Raw genomic sequence first — 19,858 nt, 5'->3', positions numbered from 1 at the left:
TTAGGCGAGCTTGTCCTCGGTCTCGACAGCGCAGAGAACGCGGCTCTCGCTCGGCCAATCGCAAGCTTCCCCTGCCAGGACGCGGGGGAGGGACGGAGGGGGCCTTCCCCCAATCAGCGGCCTGGACGGTCGCGGCCTCTCTCTCAGCTTCCCCCCGCGGTGCCGGGACTTGATTGGCCCGCCCTCCCATCTCCCGCCTCCCCTCGCCGCGGCCGGCGGGCAGCGGTGAGGCGCGAGGAGAAAGGCCGTTTCTGAGACGCCCATAGACGCGCCCGGGGCGGGAGCTGCCGCCTCTTTCGCAGACGCATGACTCTCTTGGCGCGCGGGCTGCACCCGATGCGGCGGAGGGACACGAAAGAGCAGCCAGGCCGCCCCGGGGACCTGTACACGTGACGGGCGCTTCCCACGTGCGTCAGGCGGGAGGGGCGGTCCTGCGAGGGCCAGGCGGCGGGGAGGCCGAGGAGGCGCCGGCCGCAGGCGAGCGGGAGCGGCCATGGCCGGCGACAGCGAGCAGGGCGTGCAGGGCCGCGGGAGGCCGCCCGGCGACGGAGCAGGCGGCGGGGAGCCTTTCCTCATCGGGGTCGGCGGAGGGACTGCAAGCGGCAAGGTGAGCGGGGGGCCGGGCGGCGGCGGCGGCGCGCTTCCCGCTCCAGGCGCCTCTCTGCACGCGCTCAGAGGCACTGTCGCCATCCAGATGGAGAGCAGCCCGGCTGGGGCGGCTCTGCGACCTCACCGGCGCCTCAGTGGCGAGGGAGGGGGGCTAGAGCGTCCCGCCACGTGCGCGCAGCCGCCGCGCGAGGGGGATCGGGCGGCCTCGAGGGCCGGGGGGGCGGGCTCCCGTTCTCCGTGTACGGGGAGCTCCGGGGCCAGAAGTGGCCCTTTGTCAAGGCAACAGCTGCGCGTGGAGCTCGTTGAAGAAGAAGAAGAAGAAGAAGAAGAAGAAGAAGAGTTTGGATTTGATATCCCGCCTTTCACTCCCTTTAAGGAGTCTCAAAGCGGCTAACAGTCTCCTTTCCCTTCCTCCCCCACAACAAACACTCTGTGAGGTGAGTGGGGCTGAGAGACTTCAGAGAAGTGTGACTGGCCCAAGGTCACCCAGCAGCTGCATGTGGAGGAGCGGAGACGTGAACCCGGTTCCCCAGATTACGAGTCTACTGCTCTTAACCACTACACCACACTGGCTCTTAACCACTACACACCACAAGTAGTGTACGGTAATAGCGAAAAGTTTTCCCCAAAATACAGGTACAAGGATGGCATCTCTTTTTCCCCAGGCGCGCTCTCCTGTCCCTTAGAGCTTGGCGTGGTGGGAGGGGGGTAGGTTTGCAGGCCTGCCGGTGAGTTGCTGGGAGCAGGTGCTGAGGGGGGAGCAAGCTGCTATGAGCAACAACCCCGTCGGGTTCCTTGTGCAGCTAGCTGGGTGTCTCCACATTCCCGCAAGACAAAAGCCAGATTCCGACTATCCTGTTCTAGAGGAAAATAAGAGCTTAGCCTGTCCTTCAGTGGCTAGAAAGCCCTCAGGGTGGCTTTGCTTTGCTGGCTTATCCTTTGGTGGCAGGAATATGGTCACGGACTGGTGGGATCCTTCTCTTTCTGCTTCTCCTGCAGCTGGACTGATGAAACTCTAGTCTTGTTTCTGTTTTCTCCCCTCAAGTCCTTAAGACCCTGCATGCTTGGGGGTTTATATACTGTATTAAAATAGCCACTTGAAAACTCTTGATACCTGCTCCCACATTTTTTCCAGGCTTTGTGGTGTTCCTGAGACTTGATAGTCTTGAAGCAAAACAGCATGTCAGAATTCTAGGTTTCATCTTGCACCTGCCCTTCCAAATGGCAGTTTGCAGTTTTGAGTGCAGCAGGTTTTTCTGGGTTTCTCTGCAGATGTCGGGGGTGAAGGCAGCACAGATGTCACCATTCCCTCAGCTTCTAAGAAACTTGAGAGCTGTTCCTCCATTTTTCTTAAACTATTTACTGAGCTCTATTAGGAAAACAAATTAAGAGATGTTTTTAAATAGTGAGGGTTTTTTGTTTGAAATCACAACTCCCACTTTTAACAGCTGAATCAAGTGGCCAGTAATTGTTTGTTTCCTATTAAATTGAATTAATTTGGCAATGATTTTTAATAATTTGAAAATCAATAAAAATAATTGAAAAAAGTAATTGTTTGCTTCCTGTTTAAGTATTTGACCAATAAGTTCCACCTCCCCAATTTTCCTTGTTTTCCAGTGCAAAGCAGCCAAAGTACAAGACAGATGTACTCATGGTAAAAATCAACAAGGTTCTCTTTGGGCCTTATATGTGAACCAAAAATAACAGCTAGCAAGGAAATAACATAAAGAGAGAGATCTTTAATCCAGGACCCCTGGATGGTTAAGTCCAGTCAAAGGTGACTATGGGGTGCTTTTCAGGCCGAGGGAGCCAGCATTTGTCCACAGACAGCTTTCCAGGTCATGTGGCCAGCAGGACTAAACCGCTTCTGGCTCAATGGGAAGCTGTGATCCTAGATACTCTGCCAGTATATGGAGAGAGGGGTGTCATGGTGGTGACTGCTTAGGACCATATGGCAGAACAAAATCTTCCTCCTTTCTAAGCCCTTTTCTAGGGCTGGGTGGTATCAATGTAATATTCAGAACTGTTTTTTGAAGTCTGTATCATGATAACTGTTTAATAATTTATTTCTTGGCAATATATCACAAATCATGGGGGGGGGATGCCAGCCAGTGCTGCTTTTGATTCCTGCGCAGTTCAGCTCTCTGCTACCTCCTGCAGGGGCAGTGAGTCACAAGGCACTGGCAAAAGCAGCCAGCAGAAACTTCCCTCAGGTGCTCTTGCTTTAAGTAGGCTAGTAGGTGGTGCACCAGGCTGGTAGGCGGCTTATGGAGATGCTGGTCTGAGCTGGCTCTGGGCTTCTTGGTGGAAGCCCCTTTCCCCCTTCCTTTCTCCTGTGAAACGTTATTTACTTCAGAATAAAAACAAAAACTTTGCCCTACTGTTTAAGCTTCTTTCCTCACTTCTCCCCTTCTGCATGTTTGTGTGTGATCGTCTCCCCACCCTTGTTTTCCTTCCCATTTTCTCCTTCTCACCCATGATCTCTCCCAATTCTCCCCTCCTCCCTTTGCTTTCTCACATTGTTTCACCAACCCTATACTTCCTTATGTGCTGCTACTGCTTCCTTTTTATTCCCTCCCACCTACCCCACTGGCAAAAAAAGGAAAGGGGAGAAGTGTTTTTATTTTCTGGGGGGTGTTTATGTTGTTTGTTCCCCCTAAATAGTTCCCCTCCGTATAAAAAGGAAGATTTTAGGAAGAGGTAAGTAATTTTTTTTCATTTTTAGACCCGTTAGTAGTAGCAGTTGCCAAGACATTACCACATTTGCCTCTACATAGCTCCATCCTTATTTCAGACATTTTGATGTATTGGTATATCACAGTGTTGAAAACCAGATACCGCCCAGCTTAGCCAGTATTCCTTGGACGCCCTAACCCAGGCTTCCTCAACCTCGGCCCTCCAGATGTTTTTGGCCTACAACTCCCATGATCCCTAGCTAGCAGGACCAGTGGTCAGGGATGGTGGGAATTGTAGTCTCAAAACATCTGGAGGGCCGAAGTTGAGGAAGCCTGCCCTAACCTGTGATCTAGGATGTGTTGTACACTTCTCAATAGTTGAGCAGAAAACAGTTTTATTGTTAGAGATTCTTGCTTTTAGTCAATGCTAAAAATGATTCCTGTACAACAGATTAAGAATGAAGTGTAATTTGCTCCTGGATATACAAGCTTCTGACATACGGAAAAGAAAACAGGAAAAACTCTCTAGCTAGGCTAAATGGAAGGCTAGAGTTTAACACACCTTATCTGAACTCTCTTTAAGCATTTTCTGCTGGTTTTCCCCTGTGGAGAAGTGATTTTTGGCTGACCGAAAATATTGCGATATCTAGGATATTAGTGTAGGTATGATTGTGGATTAGTGTGTCAACTCTAAAACAAATGATAGTTGTCCATTGGTGAGCAGCAGCAGCTCATGATATTATATAAACAAGTTATTTCTAATGAGTCTAAACCATGGGTAGGCAAACTAAGGCGCGGGGGCCAGATCCAGCCCAATCGCCTTTTAAATCTGGCCCATGGATGGTCTGGCAATCAGCATGTTTTTACATGAGTAGAATGTGTCCTTTTATTTAAAATGCATCTCTGGGTTATTTGTGGGGCATAGGAATTTGTTCATTCCCCCCCCCAAAAAAAAATATAGTCAGGCCCGCCACAAGGTCTGAGGGACAGTGGACCGGCCCCCTGCTGTAAAAGTTTGCTGACCCCTGCTGTAAACAGTTTAAAAATGAATGTCAATACAAAGTCCACCATCATTATACCCAGATGGTAGGGGAAGACTTGCTGAGAATGGGAATTTCTCCCGCTAACAAATCAATCATTCAGAAACAGATGGGTTTAAAATCCTGCCACAAGTTAATAAAATATTTGGGAGTGCAGATAACACCATTAGTTTTACATGTACAACGGGATTTTAGATCTTGTAAAGACCTACATTTATCATAGTTAGGATGTACAGCTGCTGTAAATACAGCTTTCCTTCTGAAAGCTTGGTTTCTCTTTCAAGTGTTGCCTATCATAAAATTGTCAAGCTGGCAGGCACTCCAAGGGTCATCTAGCCCAACCCCCTGCAACGCAGGAATCTCAAATAAGGCATCCCTGACAGATGGCCATCCAACCTCTGCTTAAAAACCTCCCTTCCAGGAAGACAGTTCCACTGTTGAACAGCTCTTATGCTCAGGAAGTTCCTTTTAATGTTTAGTTTCTTGTAACTTGAATCCATTGGTTCGGGTTCTACCCTCTGGAGAGGAGAAAACAAGCTTGCTCCCTCTTCCATGTGCCACCCTTTAGATGTCACTCTCCTTCATGGTCATCTGTGAGGGGTTCTTTAACGGTGATTCCTGCATTGCATGGATTAAACTAGATCAGTGTTTCCCAACCGGTGTTCCGCGGCACACTAGTGTGCCGTGAGACACCGGCTGGTGTGCCGTGGGAGGGAGGCGGGCGAGAGGCGGCGGCGAGAGGCGGCGGCGGCGAGGATCCGCGTCGAGCCGGGGCGGCTCCGCGGTGGTGGTGCCGAGCGGCGGGGCAGCGCGCGCAAAAGGGAGGAGCGCGAGACAGCGGAGGAGGAGGAGGCCGGCATGTCCAGGCAGCAGCAGCAACAGCAGCAGCAGCAACTCCCGGCGACGGCTCCTCCTCCGCCCGCTATCGCAGCCGCCGCCGCCTCAGCTGCCGCCGCCGCCTCAGCTGCCCTCGCTCTGCTGCCTCCTCCCACCCCGGCAAGGGGGAGGGAAAAAACGTTCACTTTTGTGCGTCCCTCCCGGCGTGACGCTGCGCGCTGACGTCACGGGGCGGGGCTTTAATGGTGGTGTGCCGCGAGATTTTTTTCCGGTAAGCAGGTGTGCCGTTGCCCAAAAACGTTTGGGAAACACTGAACTAGATGAGTCTTAGGGGTCCCTTCCAACTCTACAGTTGTGATTCTAAAAATTCCTTGTGTGGTTCAGGGAAGGAAGGGTTTCTGTTAAGCTTCATTGTTTGTACCCTACTAACTTATCCCCATTTCTAGGACACTTGCTTTAAGCTGTTACAGGCCTGAATGGGCTGTTGCCCTCTTCCCTCCATTTTCCTTGTTGTTGTTGTTTTATTTTTGTTAACTGACCCTAGCATTGTGTGTCAACTCTGTTGGGTTGGCAGGATTTCTTGTCTGGCTAGGCTTTCTGTAAATTCTGGGATTTGTCAGGTTATCTTGGGGTGTATATTTAAAAATCATCTTTAATTTGCAGATTTAAATGCTGATGTGTCTCCTGAGTATGTAGAAACCACTACCTTGTTTTTCGGTGGTTCCCTTTCACTTCCAGGCTGGCAGGTACTCAGTCATCAGAGTTTGCTAATAGGCCAGGGGCTGGTGATAATTGAAGGCAATTGAAACATCAACTGTTAACATGTCAGTAGAAGCAAAGGCGAATAGAGGAAGATTGAGGGGAAATTGCCTGTTTGAACCTGTAGCAGTTGCTGATATTCTGGAAATAGGAATTGGAATTAGGGGGGATACATCCCATGAGGTTAAAAGGCTCTCTGCTTCAGGACTGGCAGCCTTCTAGTGCCATATAGCACAGTGGGAAAGGGAGAAAGTGTCCTCCAAGAGTGCCAGAAATGTACTGTGAGATGTTTGTTCCAGGCTGACTAGAACCCTGATTTGGAGCACTCCTATTGGGGACTAAGGATAAACTGCAATATATTGTAGGTTTCCTATGGAATTTATTCTAATAACTATGCGGAAAGGTAACAGCTAGAGATGTTCTGGAAGGGGAGGAGGCAAATGTTGCTCCCAGCTGAGCCAGTGAAGTGAGCTTTGCTTCCGGTAGAATGATCACAAGTTAGGAGCCCTGCAGAAATGCTCAGTAAGCTCTTCTGCTGTCTGGTAGAGTTATCCTGTTCCTTTGACTAGTGTAGCAAACTGGAGTACTTACAATGAGACCTCCTGTCAGGAACATCAGAACAGGCCTGCTGTGACCTTGACCTGGCCTGGGCTGAGCCCAAGTCCCGTAAAATAGTGGAGCGTTCCCTGCTTGGTCATGCCCCCCCCCCCCCAGTGCCCAGATATGATGTACTTGATGAGTGCTGGAAAGAAGGTTGCAGACTGAACTGGAAGCAAGTTGCACTACCCTTAGCCCAAGGTTGGGGAGGGATGGTCTGTTGACATTTGAAAGACCAGCAGGAGACATGAAATCCTTGCTGGGAGAGAAGCAGCTGGCCAAAGGACAGTCCAGTGGAAGGACAGAGCAGTGGGTCAAAGCCTATATAAGAATATATTTTCTGCCTATGATGAAAATGCTCAGGTGCTGTCATTGCCTAATGCTCCGGCTACTGATTTTGAGATCCACCGATTTATATGTGGAAAGGGAAGCAGCTGAAGATACATGCCTGCCCCTTCTGTCAGCATATTTCTACTGGAAAGGAAAAGATGGGGGGGTCAGGAGGTGCTTGGAATGCCTTCCACCAATGGGGCACAAACCTGTCTCCTCCCTGACAAGGGAGAGGCAAGGAGATCAAATTAATTGTGGGTATGTAAGCTTGAAAGGGGTGAACTAACAGGAATGAAAGGACTGCCTGTTAATGAAGGACAAGTATGCCTGCAACATTTATAAAAGAAGTTTTACATGCTTGATCCCTGTCCTATGAACATGTTCCTGCTGGACTAGGTGTTGCAGGGCCTTCACTTTTCTGTTCTTTCCAGGGGACACAGTTATATATTTGGCAGATGTTGCCGTACTCCTTTCCAGAGGAGCGCCCTGCCCCTTGGAAGCTTGCGGATAAGTTGGGTCCTTTGCAACTGGAGGGTCAACACCTGTCAGTCCTTCAGTCCACTTTAGATTATGTTTCTCTCTCTCTCTCTCTCTCTCTCTCTCTCTCTCTCTCTCTCACTTTGCATCTTTTGCAGTCCTCTGTCTGTGCCAAAATAGTCCAACTGCTTGGTCAGAATGAAGTAGACCATCGCCAGAAACAGGTGGTGATTCTGAGCCAGGACAGCTTCTATCGTGTGCTCAGTACAGAGCAAAAAGCCAAAGCTCTCAAAGGCCAGTTCAACTTTGACCACCCAGGTAACTCATCATGAAGCCTGGGAAGGGAGTAGAGGGGCATAGGCTTTTTCCTTAGCTTCTACTTAGACTTCCCAAAGACAGAACTGGGAAATTGCAATGTCAAAACAACCTGCCCTGCTCAAGAGAGATCATTTGAGAGCTGTTGAGAGGAGGCCCCACCTTGACAATAGGATAGATTGTTATTGCTGCTGTTGTTGTTATTATTTATTAAATTTATATGCTGCCCTTCATCCATAGAGCTTAGAACAGTTCACAGCAAAAAAAAATGCAAGATAAAAACACAAAATACATAAAATAAGAAGAAAAACAAAACAATTACCCTTTCCCCTGCAAACCTCTTATGTTCATCCTGCTACTTTAAATTTGCTTGGAGTACAAGCTTAACCAATTCTTTCTTCCCTTCAGCTACCCAAGTTACATAATATACAATGTTCTGATCATTCATGATAATGATTATTGAAGTTATAACAATAAGTAATGAATAATTTTTGATTATTCTGTAGATGAAGTGGCTACCTAAATTAGCAGGTTACAGGCCTCAGAAAAAGAGAGGTAGAGCTGATCCATAGCTATCAAAAATTAAATTAAAGCAATGATATACAGTATAGTGGAAAACAATATAAAGCCAAGGTGAAACTACAATGAGCAAAGAGCAAAGAAGCAGGGGGAGGAAGAACAAGGTAGAAACCAGGCCTCCTGTTGGCTCCCCCCCCCCCAATTGTACAGGTACCAAAGCTGAAGAGGCCTTTTCACTCATTCCCAAGCTCCAGATTTCCCACTGCAGTGGAAAGTTCTGTGTAAACTTATTTCAGATAGAAAGGAACCATGAGAGCAAAGATAATCTTGTTCACTCTGATGAAAGGACTGTTCCTCTCCACTGAGTGTGACAACCATTTCTCCCAAGCTTGAAACTACAGAATTGGAGAGGAATTATCTGGCAGCTACCCAGTGATTCCCCCCCCCCCACCAATACCCAGAGGCTGTTTGGCCAAGGCTCCTGGATCACCTTTGCCAGGTAGAGCCAAAATGGCAGGCCCCCCTCCCTTTCCTGTTCCAGAGCAGGAAATAAGAGTTTGGGGGCTTTCTTGGCTGGTGCTGCAGTCAGAGCCCACTAATTCCAAGCCATCCTTTCATTCAGAGGCTTCCTTGGCCACTGCTGTCAAGTGGGGCTGGGTAGAAACCTGGCAGGCACAATTTCTGGTTAGCCAAAAATTGTATCTTTCTTGTGATGCAGAAGACTTCACCTAACTAGGAAGGTTTTGTGGGACGTTTATGCTTTCCTCTGAGGCTTCCTCTGCCTCACTAGGGAGACCTACTTCGCACTGTTTAACTTCCCCTCTCTCATTCTTGCTACAGATGCCTTTGACAATGAACTGATCGTCAAAACTCTTAGGGAGATATTGGAAGGGAAAACAGTTCAGATCCCCGTTTATGACTTTGTCTCTCATTCTCGGTAAGTCTGCTTCTCCCCTCTTTTGCTCTGTGCTTTGGATGTGGCGCTTTTCGTCTGCATTGCTTCTCATTAGCAGATCCTTCCAGTGAGCCCATGGTGGAAAACATTTGCATAAAATGTAAATGCTGCATCTTGCCCCGAAACCAACCTTTAATATCTAATGGTCTAGTCGAAGGAAAATTGTAAAACAGTTCTTCCTACTTCCCTCCTGTTTATCTAGTGTTTGCTTTGGTAGAAGAAAACAGAGGTGGACTCCCATGTTGTGTCGGGTGCGTTCCCTGCAATGAAATGACAAGAAAGGAGCGGTTGCCTTCATTCAGTTTCACTATTCCAAATCCAGTGAATTGTAGCCTAGTGGTCTTTAACTGGTGGGTCGGGCCCCAAGGCTGGTCACGACATGAGCACCCCAGTATACAACTACATGGTAGAAGATTAAGAAATGGTTCCCGAAAGGCATGTTTGCTCTAGACGTGGGTCTGAGATGGTAGGAGGTACTTGGTCTAGAGTTTATTTTTTGGCAACTCCATGGCAATGATGATGACGAGACATAATTTCCTCTCCTCCCCCATTGCATCTGCCCTCTTCCTGCCAACAGACCAGCGCTATTCCAAATGATGAGGGGCCTTTTAAAGCTGGACTCCTCAGAGAAGTTGAAGGGATCCATGGAAGCAGACTGTGAACATTGTGCGTGCATCTCTAACATCCTCTCAGTTTAGGCTCCTTTGGTACAGGGCCACTTATCAATGTGGATGGGTTCTTTTCATGTTTCTATGTTTGCTTTTTAGTTTGTATAACCTGAGGAGGTAGCAAGTTGTGACATATCAGCAGGGAGCTTTCCCTGATCTCCTTTTTGTACTGTTTTCTCAGAAAAGAATCCTGAATCCAGTCAGACTGAAAGAGCGTTAGACTCGTAATCTGGTGAACCGGGTTCGCCTCTCCGCTCCTTCACATGCAGCTGCTGGGTGACCTTGGGCTAGTCATACTTCTCTGAAGTCTCTCAACCCCACTCGCCTCACAGAGTGTTTGTTGTGGGGGAGGAAGGGAAAGGAGAATGTTAGCCGCTTTGAGACTCCTTAGGGTAGTGATAAAGCGGGATATCAAATCCAAACTCTTCTTCTTGACAAATCCAAGACTGTCCATTCTAAGCCCTACAGACAAGGATCATTCCCAGTAGGAAAAAATAAAAAGGAAGCAACTTTAGTTTTGCATTCCCAGATCCCACAGAACATTGTAAACTATCATTGGAGGCACAGTTGTGCAGTCTTAGCACTTGGGGAAGATATCAGTTAGAAATTTAACAGACATGCCTTTTAAAACCAACAAATCCATTTTTGGGGGTGGGGAGAAGGCAGCAAATCACACATACAGATTTTATGGGGTGTGACTTATCAAGTATTGTGGCTGCATAATTCCATTACACCCAAATAACAGATTAATTTAGAAACTCAGAGTTTGCTTTAAAAACTGGGTGATGAAAGGTAGATGGTCCAGAAGAAAGAAGTGAACTTGAAATCCTATGTTTCTGGCACAAGAAGCTCTGCACTACTCAGGGACATCAGCTAGCAAAACTGAGCTTTATCTGGTGGTGAATGCAGACTCTCAAAAGTCACCAAAACTCCCATGCAGAGTCCCAATGAAGGGCACTTTTCCTTGCCAGTTTCTAACGTGCCAATAACTTTTCTCAGCCTGGAATGAAGTCTTATTACAAATAGAAGTCTTATTACAAATAAGCTGAAATCTTATTAAAATTAATGGACACAGAAATTGCAGTAAGTACTAGTAAATACTGTGACATGGAAAGTTAACATTATAAGAAAGTAAGAAAACAGCTCACCGTAATAAAGCACTCCACTATCAGGCAGGTGACCTGAAAACAGGAGACATTTAAATTTGAGGATGAGAAAATCCAAAGAAGTCAACCTGAAAGTTTTTTTAATTAAATGGATCAGTGAAGTATGCCTGGACATGCAGTGGTAGAGGAAGACATAAAATAACCAATTAAACTCTAGGACCAAGATCTCAACAGGCAGACCAACAGGCAGTCTTGATACAGTTCACTAGGTACCCTTTCAGGCTAGAGGAGATGAGAGTCAGAACATCTTGTGCAACTTGGATTGGGTCCCAATTTCAAATGTATCAGGATCCTTGCCCTGAAACTCCGGAAGCACAAATCTCACTGCCATTTCACAGAATGCCTTTGTAAAGCAAGACCTGCTTCTCACTGGGGCTTTGCATTTAAGCTGCTGTTTCTCAGCAAATGAAGTGGCACAAACTGCAAGGATACTGGAAGCACTGGACATTGAGGTACCACAGTCTGTGGAGCTACCACATGAAAGAGGTTATTACAACCTTGATCTCCGTTTGGGATAGCTGTGTATTCCTGCTTTGCAGGGGGTTGGGCTAGATGATCCTCAGGGTCCCTTCCAATTCTGATTCTATGATTGTAACTTATTTGAGCAGAAAGGTAGCCCCAAAAACCTGGAGATAGCATTTGTGGGAGGAGGAGGAGAAGAAAAAACTGAGATAAGAGAACTAGAGCCCATAATCTCTGGCAGCTTCCTCCTTTAAAGGAGAATAGTGTCACCTGTCTTCCTCTTTGAGGGGAAAAGTTATAGATATTTCCAATTAAAGACCTTTCCCAGTGGTCTCCAGCTCCTGTCTTCTCCTCACCCTCCCTGCCCCACCACCTTTTGTATACAGTCGTACCTTGGAAGTCGAACTGCTTTGTTCTCGAACGTTTTGGCTCCCGAACGACAAAACCCGGAAGTGAGTGTTCCGGTTTTCAAATGTTCTTTTGGAAGCCAAACATCCAACAGGGCTTCTGTGGCTTCCGATTGGCTGCAGGAAGCTGCGCTTTGGTTTTAGAATGTTTTGGAAGTCGAATGTACTTCTGGAACAGATTCCGTTTGACTTCCAAGGTAGGACTGTATATTGGTTTCTCTTGTTCCAATACTTTTGTGTAGTTTTCCAGTGCTGATAAAAAATATTTGAACATGCAGTGTTAAGGTCTCTCACCACTATTCAAGTTTAGATTATAAACACCTTCCAGATTTGTTATCTTTGCTTATGAAACCAAGGATCCATGGGTAGTGCTGTAGAAATAAACAAAAACCACTGGAAACATCTAAAGTAATTTTTAGTGACATTTCTGATGCTAAAATTCAGTACTTAGATTCTTTAGTCTTATAATTCTGTTGTTTTTGTAGTGTATGTCTCAAGACAAAGGTAAAGGGACCCCTAACCATTAGGTCCAGTCGTGACCGACTCTGGGGTTGCGGCGCTCATCTCGCTTTATTGGCCAACGGAGCCAGCGTACAGCTTCCGGGTCATGTGGCCAGCAGGACTAAGCCGCTTCTGGTGAACCAGAGCAGCACACGGAAACGCCGTTTACCTTCCCGCTGGAGCGGTACCTATTTATCTACTTGCACTTTGACGTGCTTTCGAACTGCTAGGTTGGCAGGAACAGGGACCAAGCAATGGGAGCTCACCCCGTCGCGGGGATTCGAACCGCCGACCTTCTGATTGGCAAGTCCTAGGCTCTGTGATTTTACCCACAGCACCACCCGCGTCCCTTGGCTCAAGACCTACTACCTCACAAAATGTTTGAAAAACAGAATATTGGGATGCCTTCAAACTTGCACATTTATTAGGGCATAAGCTTTTATGGACCAGAGTTCATTTCATCGGTTATATGCCTCTCACTTGAGGATTACTCGCACCCATCTAAGAATCATGCGCATATCTGGTGCCTTAAAAGAAGCAGCTGAGAACTATAAAAAGTTTGCAACAAAAGTCTTGAACTCTTTGGAGGAGTGACTCCATGTGTCAAAAATGAGGCTGCTTCCTGCAGATCTTTGTCTGTCTGTTCCTAAACTACCACTTTTAGTTCATGGATCTGTTTGAGAACTTTCGAGTCCTCAGTTGTAGTTCACAGGCATACTGAGTTCTGAGTGATAGGCTTGGGAAAGAGAAAAAAACAATCCTTTATGTGCTCATCCCTTCCTTTTCTTGAAGTTAAACCAATCAAAGTCCACAGGTTTTCTCACTTATTTCTTGGGCTGAAAAGAATTCTCAGGAAATTGCAGTCCTATGTGGATGGAGCAACAAACTGCTCCCAATTATTTTATTTATATAAATAATTATATGCCATGTTTTGGCTCCATGTTACCTAAACATATACAAATAAATAAAACTAATTTAAATGTGAACAATAGCCTAATAAAAAACAAAAACAAAATCAGGAGCATCATAAGAGCTTTGGATCAGACCCTGTTGTCATCTGCATGGCTTTCCTGACCATGCATTAATCTCTTTTGCGCCTATTAACAGCAAAGAAGAGGCAGTGACTGTGTACCCTGCTGATGTGGTGTTATTTGAGGGCATCCTGGCCTTCTACAACCAAGAGGTTCGGGACCTATTCCAGATGAAGCTCTTTGTGGACACAGATGCAGACACCCGACTCTCCCGCAGGGGTAAGTTGGTAGCCTTTTCAGATGAAGAGGGGAGTAAAAAAGTTTATTTTAAAAATGAAGTTCACAACAGTACAAAAGCAAAGCATTGCTCTTGAGCATAACGTGGTGGTGGTGGTGAGGGAAAACCTTGTTTTCCTATACAGTGGTACCCCGCAAGACGAACGCCTCGCGAGACGAAAAACTCGCAAAACGAAAGGTTTTTTCGTTTTCGAGTTGCCTCGCAAGACGAATTTCCCTATGGGCTTGCTTCGCAAAACAAAGCTTGCCCCGGGGACAGCGGGTCTTCTCTTTTGAAGCAAGGGGCTGGGGGGAGATAGCGATCTCCCTGCAGCCCCTTGCTGCAAAAGACGTCCGGGGGAAGCGGGGAAGCGAAGCGCTTCGCTTCCCGTTCCCCCCAACCTCTTCTGAAGCAAGGGGCTGGGGGGAGATAGCAATCTCCCTGCAGCCCCTTGCTGCAAAAGACGTCCGGGGGAAGCGGGCTGCCCCCAACCTCTTCTGAAGCAAGGGGCTGGGGGGAGATAGCGATCTCCCTGCAGCCCCTTGCTGCAAAAGACGTCCGGGGGAAGCGAAGCGCTTCGCTTCCCGCTGCCCCCGGACCTCTTCTGAAGCAAGGGGCTGGGGGGAGATAGCGATCTCCCTGCAGCCCCTTGCTGCAAAAGACGTCCGGGGGAAGCGGGGAAGCGAAGCGCTTCGCTTCCCGCTGCCCCCGGACCTCTTCTGAAGCAAGGCGCTGGGGGGAGATAGCGATCTCCCTGCAGCCCCTTGCTGCAAAAGACGTCCGGGGGAAGCGGGGAAGCGAAGCGCTTCGCTTCCCGCTGCCCCCGAACCTCTTCTGAAGCAAGGGGCTGGGGGGAGATAGCGATCTCCCTGCAGCCCCTTGCTGCAAAAGACGTCCGGGGGAAGCGGGAAGCGAAGCGCTTCTTCCCCGCTTCCCCCAGGACGTCTTTTGCAGCAAGGGGCTGCAGGGAGATCGCTTCTCCCGGTGCTCCGAAGCCGGGCGGGGGGCAGGGGACACCTCCCGCCGCCGCGGGGACACCTTTTGAAGGCAGGCGGGGGGGGGAGCAAAGACATTCGCCCCCCGCCCGCCTTCAGAAGAGGTCCAGGACCTCTTCTGAAGGCGGGCGGGGGGCAAAAGTCTTTGTCCCCCCTGCCTGCCTTCCCAGGGGCTTTTAAATCGCCCCGGACAGCGGAGAAGTCCTCCGCTGTCCCGGGTTTTTTTAAAATGCTGGGGGTGGGAAGAAAAGCCCTTGTCCCCCCCCCCCAGCCTTCAAAAGAGGTCCGGGGACAGACTGTCCCCGGACCTGGTCTGAAGGCGGTTTCCCTAGGAACGCATTAATTGATTTTCAATGCATTCCTATGGGAAACCGTGCATCGCAAGACGAAAAAAACCGCAAGACGAAGAGATTTGCGGAACGAATTAATTTCGTCTTGCGAGGCACCACTGTAGTTGTCAGGCTTCCATGTTGGCTGATCTGAGCTTTCTGCTCTCCTACTTTCAATGCCCACCGGGGTCTGGGGGGTGAGGGGTGAGGGGTGAGGGGTGGAATGCTTTCTAAAGACACTGAGTCTTGTCAGCTGTCGCTCCCCTGGTGCTGCTGCTGCTTCCTATTCCTCTCCCAATATTTCCCAGCTTCTCCCCTCTGCAGCCTTTCAGCTGTGATCTCTCGCAAACTCCTGTTGTCAATCTACGCTGTCTCCTTCTTCTCTGGTAGGTTCAGGTGGAGGAGGTGGTATCCACCATTCCTCCGCCTCCTCTACTCAGTCCCTGACAAGAGTGGAGGAAGGGGGTACTTTGTGGGTTGTCATTACCCACCCTTTCGAAAGGGTACATCTAGGGGCAGGGCAGCCCCCTTGCCCGTTCAACTTCTGCCAGCTCCACTGCAAGACACTGTTGCTTCCTCTGCCAGCAGCCCCCAGGCACAGCACAGAAAAGTTGGGAAAGCCATTTTGAAAAACCTTTACTTTGTCTTCCTACACTCAATCTGTTCCTCCGCCCCCTGCTTTTTGGCTTCTGCGTCCAGCAGTAGTTTTCTCTCTCCCTCCCGCTCTCTTCAGCTGCCTCCTTCCCCCAGGGCCTTGCAAACCTCTGGAGGCTCCTGGTGGTTTAGGGTGGAGGAGGTGGAAAATGGATGGAGAACGGTGGAGCATTTACAGTGAAGATGGAACTCGCCTGGATGAACATTGGCCCCCTGGGGCGCCTGCACAGGGTACCCCGGGAGTTCCTCACCCCAGGAGGTTGCTCCCTGGCTGCAGAGTTTGTGGGGCACCTGCAAAGGCCCATTTGGGTGCTGTCTCCCCCTGGGATGTGACTTTTGCCCCCGAGTCTGGCTTGTATAGGCTTTGGGCCTCCCCTTCCCTCCTGCAGACCCCATGGTCAAGCAGCATCTCCCAGTTGGAACGACGCCTCCAGTTGGGAGGGGCAGCAGCTTCCTCATGCGAGCAACCTGGAGGCGGGCACAGCTAAGAGCTGTTGGGGCTGCTGGGCCCACCGTCTGTGAAGGCTGCTGTTCAGCACCGTGGGAGTGGCCCTGTGGTGACTTACATGCATCTTGTTCTGCATTGCAGAAGTCTCATACTCCTTTCCAAGCTGGCTTTGAGTAGCGCAGTGTTGTATTTTCCCCACTCAGCACAAGTTCCTGTTCTTATTAACTTCTTGGGGCGGGGGGCGGGACACTTTGGTATTCAAGTTTTATTTCCTTTGTTTAAAGAAAAACTATCTCTGTAGTTTAAGCCTTGCTCTTTGCAGAAAAAGAAAAAGCAAGCCGCTTAGAGCACCATATTCTGCTTGGCTGGGCAACCTGTCAGTGTAGCTGTGTTCTAGCTCTGCTGCTGTCAGTCTCCTCCTCATGGTTTCTTTCCCCCCTGCAGTTCTCCGAGACATAAGCGAGAGAGGCAGGGACCTGGAGCAGATCTTATCTCAGTATATTACATTTGTGAAGCCAGCCTTTGAAGAATTCTGCTTGCCTGTGAGTAAAGGATATGGTAGCCCCAGGGCTTTTGCATCTCTGTCAGTGCTGGGCTGGCCTCTTTGTGAGTGCCTGGGAGGCTCACAAGGGGGAAAGATTTGTTGGGTGCTTTCTCTTCCCAGTTAGAGCTTTGTATTCCTGTCTATGAGAGAGATTAACTTTGGCTATTTTTGTGCTGGACATTCCACAAACAGGTGCTCAAAATAAATTGTGGCATATGAAGATGGTTTTTTGCAGGCTCTTTGCACTTGTCACAATTTCTCACACTTTTATCTGTTACCATAAGGGCTGAGGGCTTTCTGTGAATGCATCCCTGCTGCAATTCCAGGGTCTCTTTCTGCAGAGCTTCCTCAAGTGATCCTGCAACAGCTGCCATATTATTTAAGTTTTGTCACACTTGAAAGATGTAACAAATGTATCATGGCATAAACTTCCGTAGACTAGATACTGTGTAAAAGTGCACACAAATCCATATCTCATGGGTGTGCATGTTTTTTCCTTGTTATATAACTTTATTATCATTAATAATAATAACTTAAAATTAATTTTCTCTTATGTCTCCAGTTTAGGGAAGGGCTATCAGTGGCTACTCCGCACTGTGTGTGTGTTCTGTCTCCACTGTCAGGCAATATGTCTCTGAATTGCAGTTTCTGGGACTGACAGGTGGAGAGAGCTATGCTCTGGCTCTGGGAGGCCACTGGGAGTGCCGGACTAGTTGGGCCTTTGGCCTGATCCAGCAGGCTCTCCTTATGTACTTAAGGGGCCACAAAGTCGCCTCTTTTTTGCTGTGAAATGTGGAAGCTGGCAGCAGTTCTGCCAGGGGAAAAGGGGAGCAAGGAAAGGTATTTTCAGCATTCATTACTTCATCAGCTGTTTGAGCTGAGGAGAAAAAATTCTAAAGCAGTTCTCTCAAACGGGTATGGGTAACAGCTCTGGATTTCATCTGCAGCACCCTGTAATGTGATTTTATCTTTCTGGCAGACCAAGAAGTATGCTGATGTGATTATCCCAAGGGGCGTGGATAATCTTGGTGAGTAGTTGACGTTCCAAGTACAATACTTGCTTTTGACTTGTGCAGCTGTTTCTGGAGAATGTGAAACTGGAGAGGGTAAATATGAGGATTTGGCTTTCTACAGCCTTGGAAACAATGCAACAATTCCCTTTCTTATTCCTGCATTGCAGAGGGTGGGATTAGATGACTCTTGGGGTCCCTTCCAACTCTCCAAGAAAAGGATAGATTTGTTGAGAGAGGACCATGGTGTGGAGTAGAGCTGCTGAGATGTTGAGTATGTGTGGAGGGCGATGAGGCATTTTGAAGGAAACTTGGGACTCTATGCGGACTATATTCTAATCCCTCCTCCTCTTCTCTGCCCAGTGGCCATCAATCTGATTGTGCAGCACATCCAGGACATTCTGAACGGAGGCCTTGGCAAGCGCCAGCCCAACGGCTGCCTGAATGGCTACACTCCTCCCCGCCTGCAGCAGCACTCGGAAGCAAGCAGCCGGCCACATTGACCTCAGGGCTGCTGCCTTAGGAACTGAATGCCCTTGGTTCCTGCCCTGTATTTACAGCCCCATGTACAAACACGCTTGCCGGGCTTGGTGGCTTCTTTTCTGACTAATGGATAGATTGATGAGTCTGTGCTAAGGACTCTTGCTTCCATGGTCAGATTTTGCCTTCCTAGGGTGGCTCTGCTCCAAACTCCAACACGGGGCAATACATTCCTACAGTGAGGATGCTGATGATTTCTAGGTTTTGTGGAATGGAAAGGTGGCATCTCTGTCTTGGGGGAAGATGGTGCTGTGTGCAAGGCATTGGGGGAAGGAATTGAACCAGAACTGGGTGCCCAAATGGCTCTGCCACTAGCTTCATATCACATCTGGACCTCAGGTTTGTATTATCAGCTAAGAAGGGAGGGAAGGGGGTAAGGAAAGCACCATTTTTGGCTTGTGCTTTCAGAAATGTAGATCATTGGGCTCTGGTATGATGAGAGATGGGGGAGCTGTTAAGAGAAAAAGGTTTCAACTGAAGTCTCACCTGGGCTCAGAATGCCCGTTTTCATCCCCCTACTGCTGAGCAATAGTTTTGCAACGGGCTAATCTTAAAAGTGATGAGAGCAAGGCAGACACAGCTCCCGAGTGCTGCTTGGCTTTAAGCCTGCACCCATGTGACTATATGGCCACATGCTCTCTGCCTTTCCAAGTCTTCCTGAGCCAGCCTCAGAACTGGTATTCATCTGATGCCTTTGGATCACCAGAAGTTCTGCATGTTCATCCTAGTGGTGCTAAACACAAGAGTGTTGTGTGTCCATCCCAGCCAGGGAGCAATGTATAGATACTGACTTGGATGAGCAGGGCTAATAGTGAGCATTTCTGACTGGGCCCTGGGAATGAATGGGGAGTGACCAGGACACAGGAAAAGGGGTGCGTGTGCCATGGTGCTCAGTGTAGGGTTGTGCTGATACAGATTGAAGCAGTCAACAATGTTTTCTACCACCCCCACCCACCTTAATGGTGTGGTTGGAGAGAGAAGGTGCTTGTATGTCCTCTGGTGTTTTGGGTCCTGGCTGGCTGACAAGCCACAGATAAATATTAGCAGCTTCCTGCTCCTGTCCTAGAAGGGGAATAGGAAGAGCCACTTGTTTTGCCTGCAAGTCTAGGAGGCTTGTTCTTCAGGGTTTAGATGGAATTTCTGGATAAGGTCAGGTGGGAGAACTCTTGGGACTTTGCTCTTTTCCGTAATTATTGCTTTCAAGATGTAACATTCAGACTTAATAAAGGTGGCATGAAAAGTGTATTGTGGTTTTTGTTTATAATTTTGGTCACGCTGACTACTCTTTCCTAGGCGTAACATCAGGTGCTCTAGAATTCTGTATTTAAAAAGATCTCCTGTAGCATACACATTGAACTCATGTGTATGCATGAGTTCTGTTTGCACACATAAACTATGCCATTCTACATGCATTTTCGTAACATGCCTTGCAAAATTTAGAATGGTCTCTTTTTCTGAACAATGAATGAGGGCTGGGAACATGTGACAAAAGGAGAATGGGCTGTTGCTGCACCTAAAAATAAAGTTGCGAAAGGTGCAGAAAAAGGCAACCCAAATCATGAAGAGGCTGGAGCAAATCACCTGTGGGGAGACCTTACAGCATCTGGAGCTGTTTAGTTTAGAAGGAAGTTTGGGGGAGAGATGAAAGGGCTTTCACAAAATGATGCATGCTGTGGAGAAAGGGGCCAGTGAGATCCTGAGCTTCCCCCACTTTGGACCTCCTGTCTCTGGCACACCACCCTTAACCGGTTGAGATGCCATGAAACACTTGCT

The 19,858-nt window shown here is 48.4% G+C and overlaps 1 protein-coding gene across 1 annotated transcript; it reads left to right on the top strand.

The window, feature by feature from the left end:
- Nucleotides 1-203: 203 nt before the first annotated feature.
- On the top strand, nt 204-19,328 carry UCK2 (uridine-cytidine kinase 2). The gene is made up of 7 exons (XM_081193337.1): nt 204-607; nt 7,483-7,642; nt 8,999-9,095; nt 13,425-13,567; nt 16,436-16,533; nt 17,515-17,563; nt 17,909-19,328. Exons 1-7 carry the CDS (start codon nt 494-496, stop codon nt 18,046-18,048), a joined length of 801 nt encoding a protein of 266 aa, XP_081049463.1. The 5' UTR covers nt 204-493; the 3' UTR covers nt 18,049-19,328.
- Nucleotides 19,329-19,858: the final 530 nt, after the last annotated feature.

The sequence above is a fragment of the Podarcis bocagei genome (assembly GCF_964188305.1).
Source record: "Podarcis bocagei genome assembly, chromosome: 5".
In the NCBI taxonomy this organism is placed as follows: Eukaryota; Metazoa; Chordata; class Lepidosauria; order Squamata; family Lacertidae; genus Podarcis; species Podarcis bocagei.
Note: the sequence above shows the minus strand (reverse complement) of the source record. Positions and strands in the feature narration are given on the sequence as shown.

Excerpts from the sequence above, each read along its gene's own strand:
- UCK2 (XM_081193337.1), top strand. The coding sequence starts at position 494 with ATGGCCGGCGACAGCGAGCAGGGCGTGCAGGGCCGCGGGAGGCCGCCC. Across the intron at positions 7,643-8,998 it reads GTTCAACTTTGACCACCCAG|ATGCCTTTGACAATGAACTG; the intron begins GTAACTCATCAT and ends TTCTTGCTACAG. Across the intron at positions 17,564-17,908 it reads AAGGGGCGTGGATAATCTTG|TGGCCATCAATCTGATTGTG; the intron begins GTGAGTAGTTGA and ends TTCTCTGCCCAG.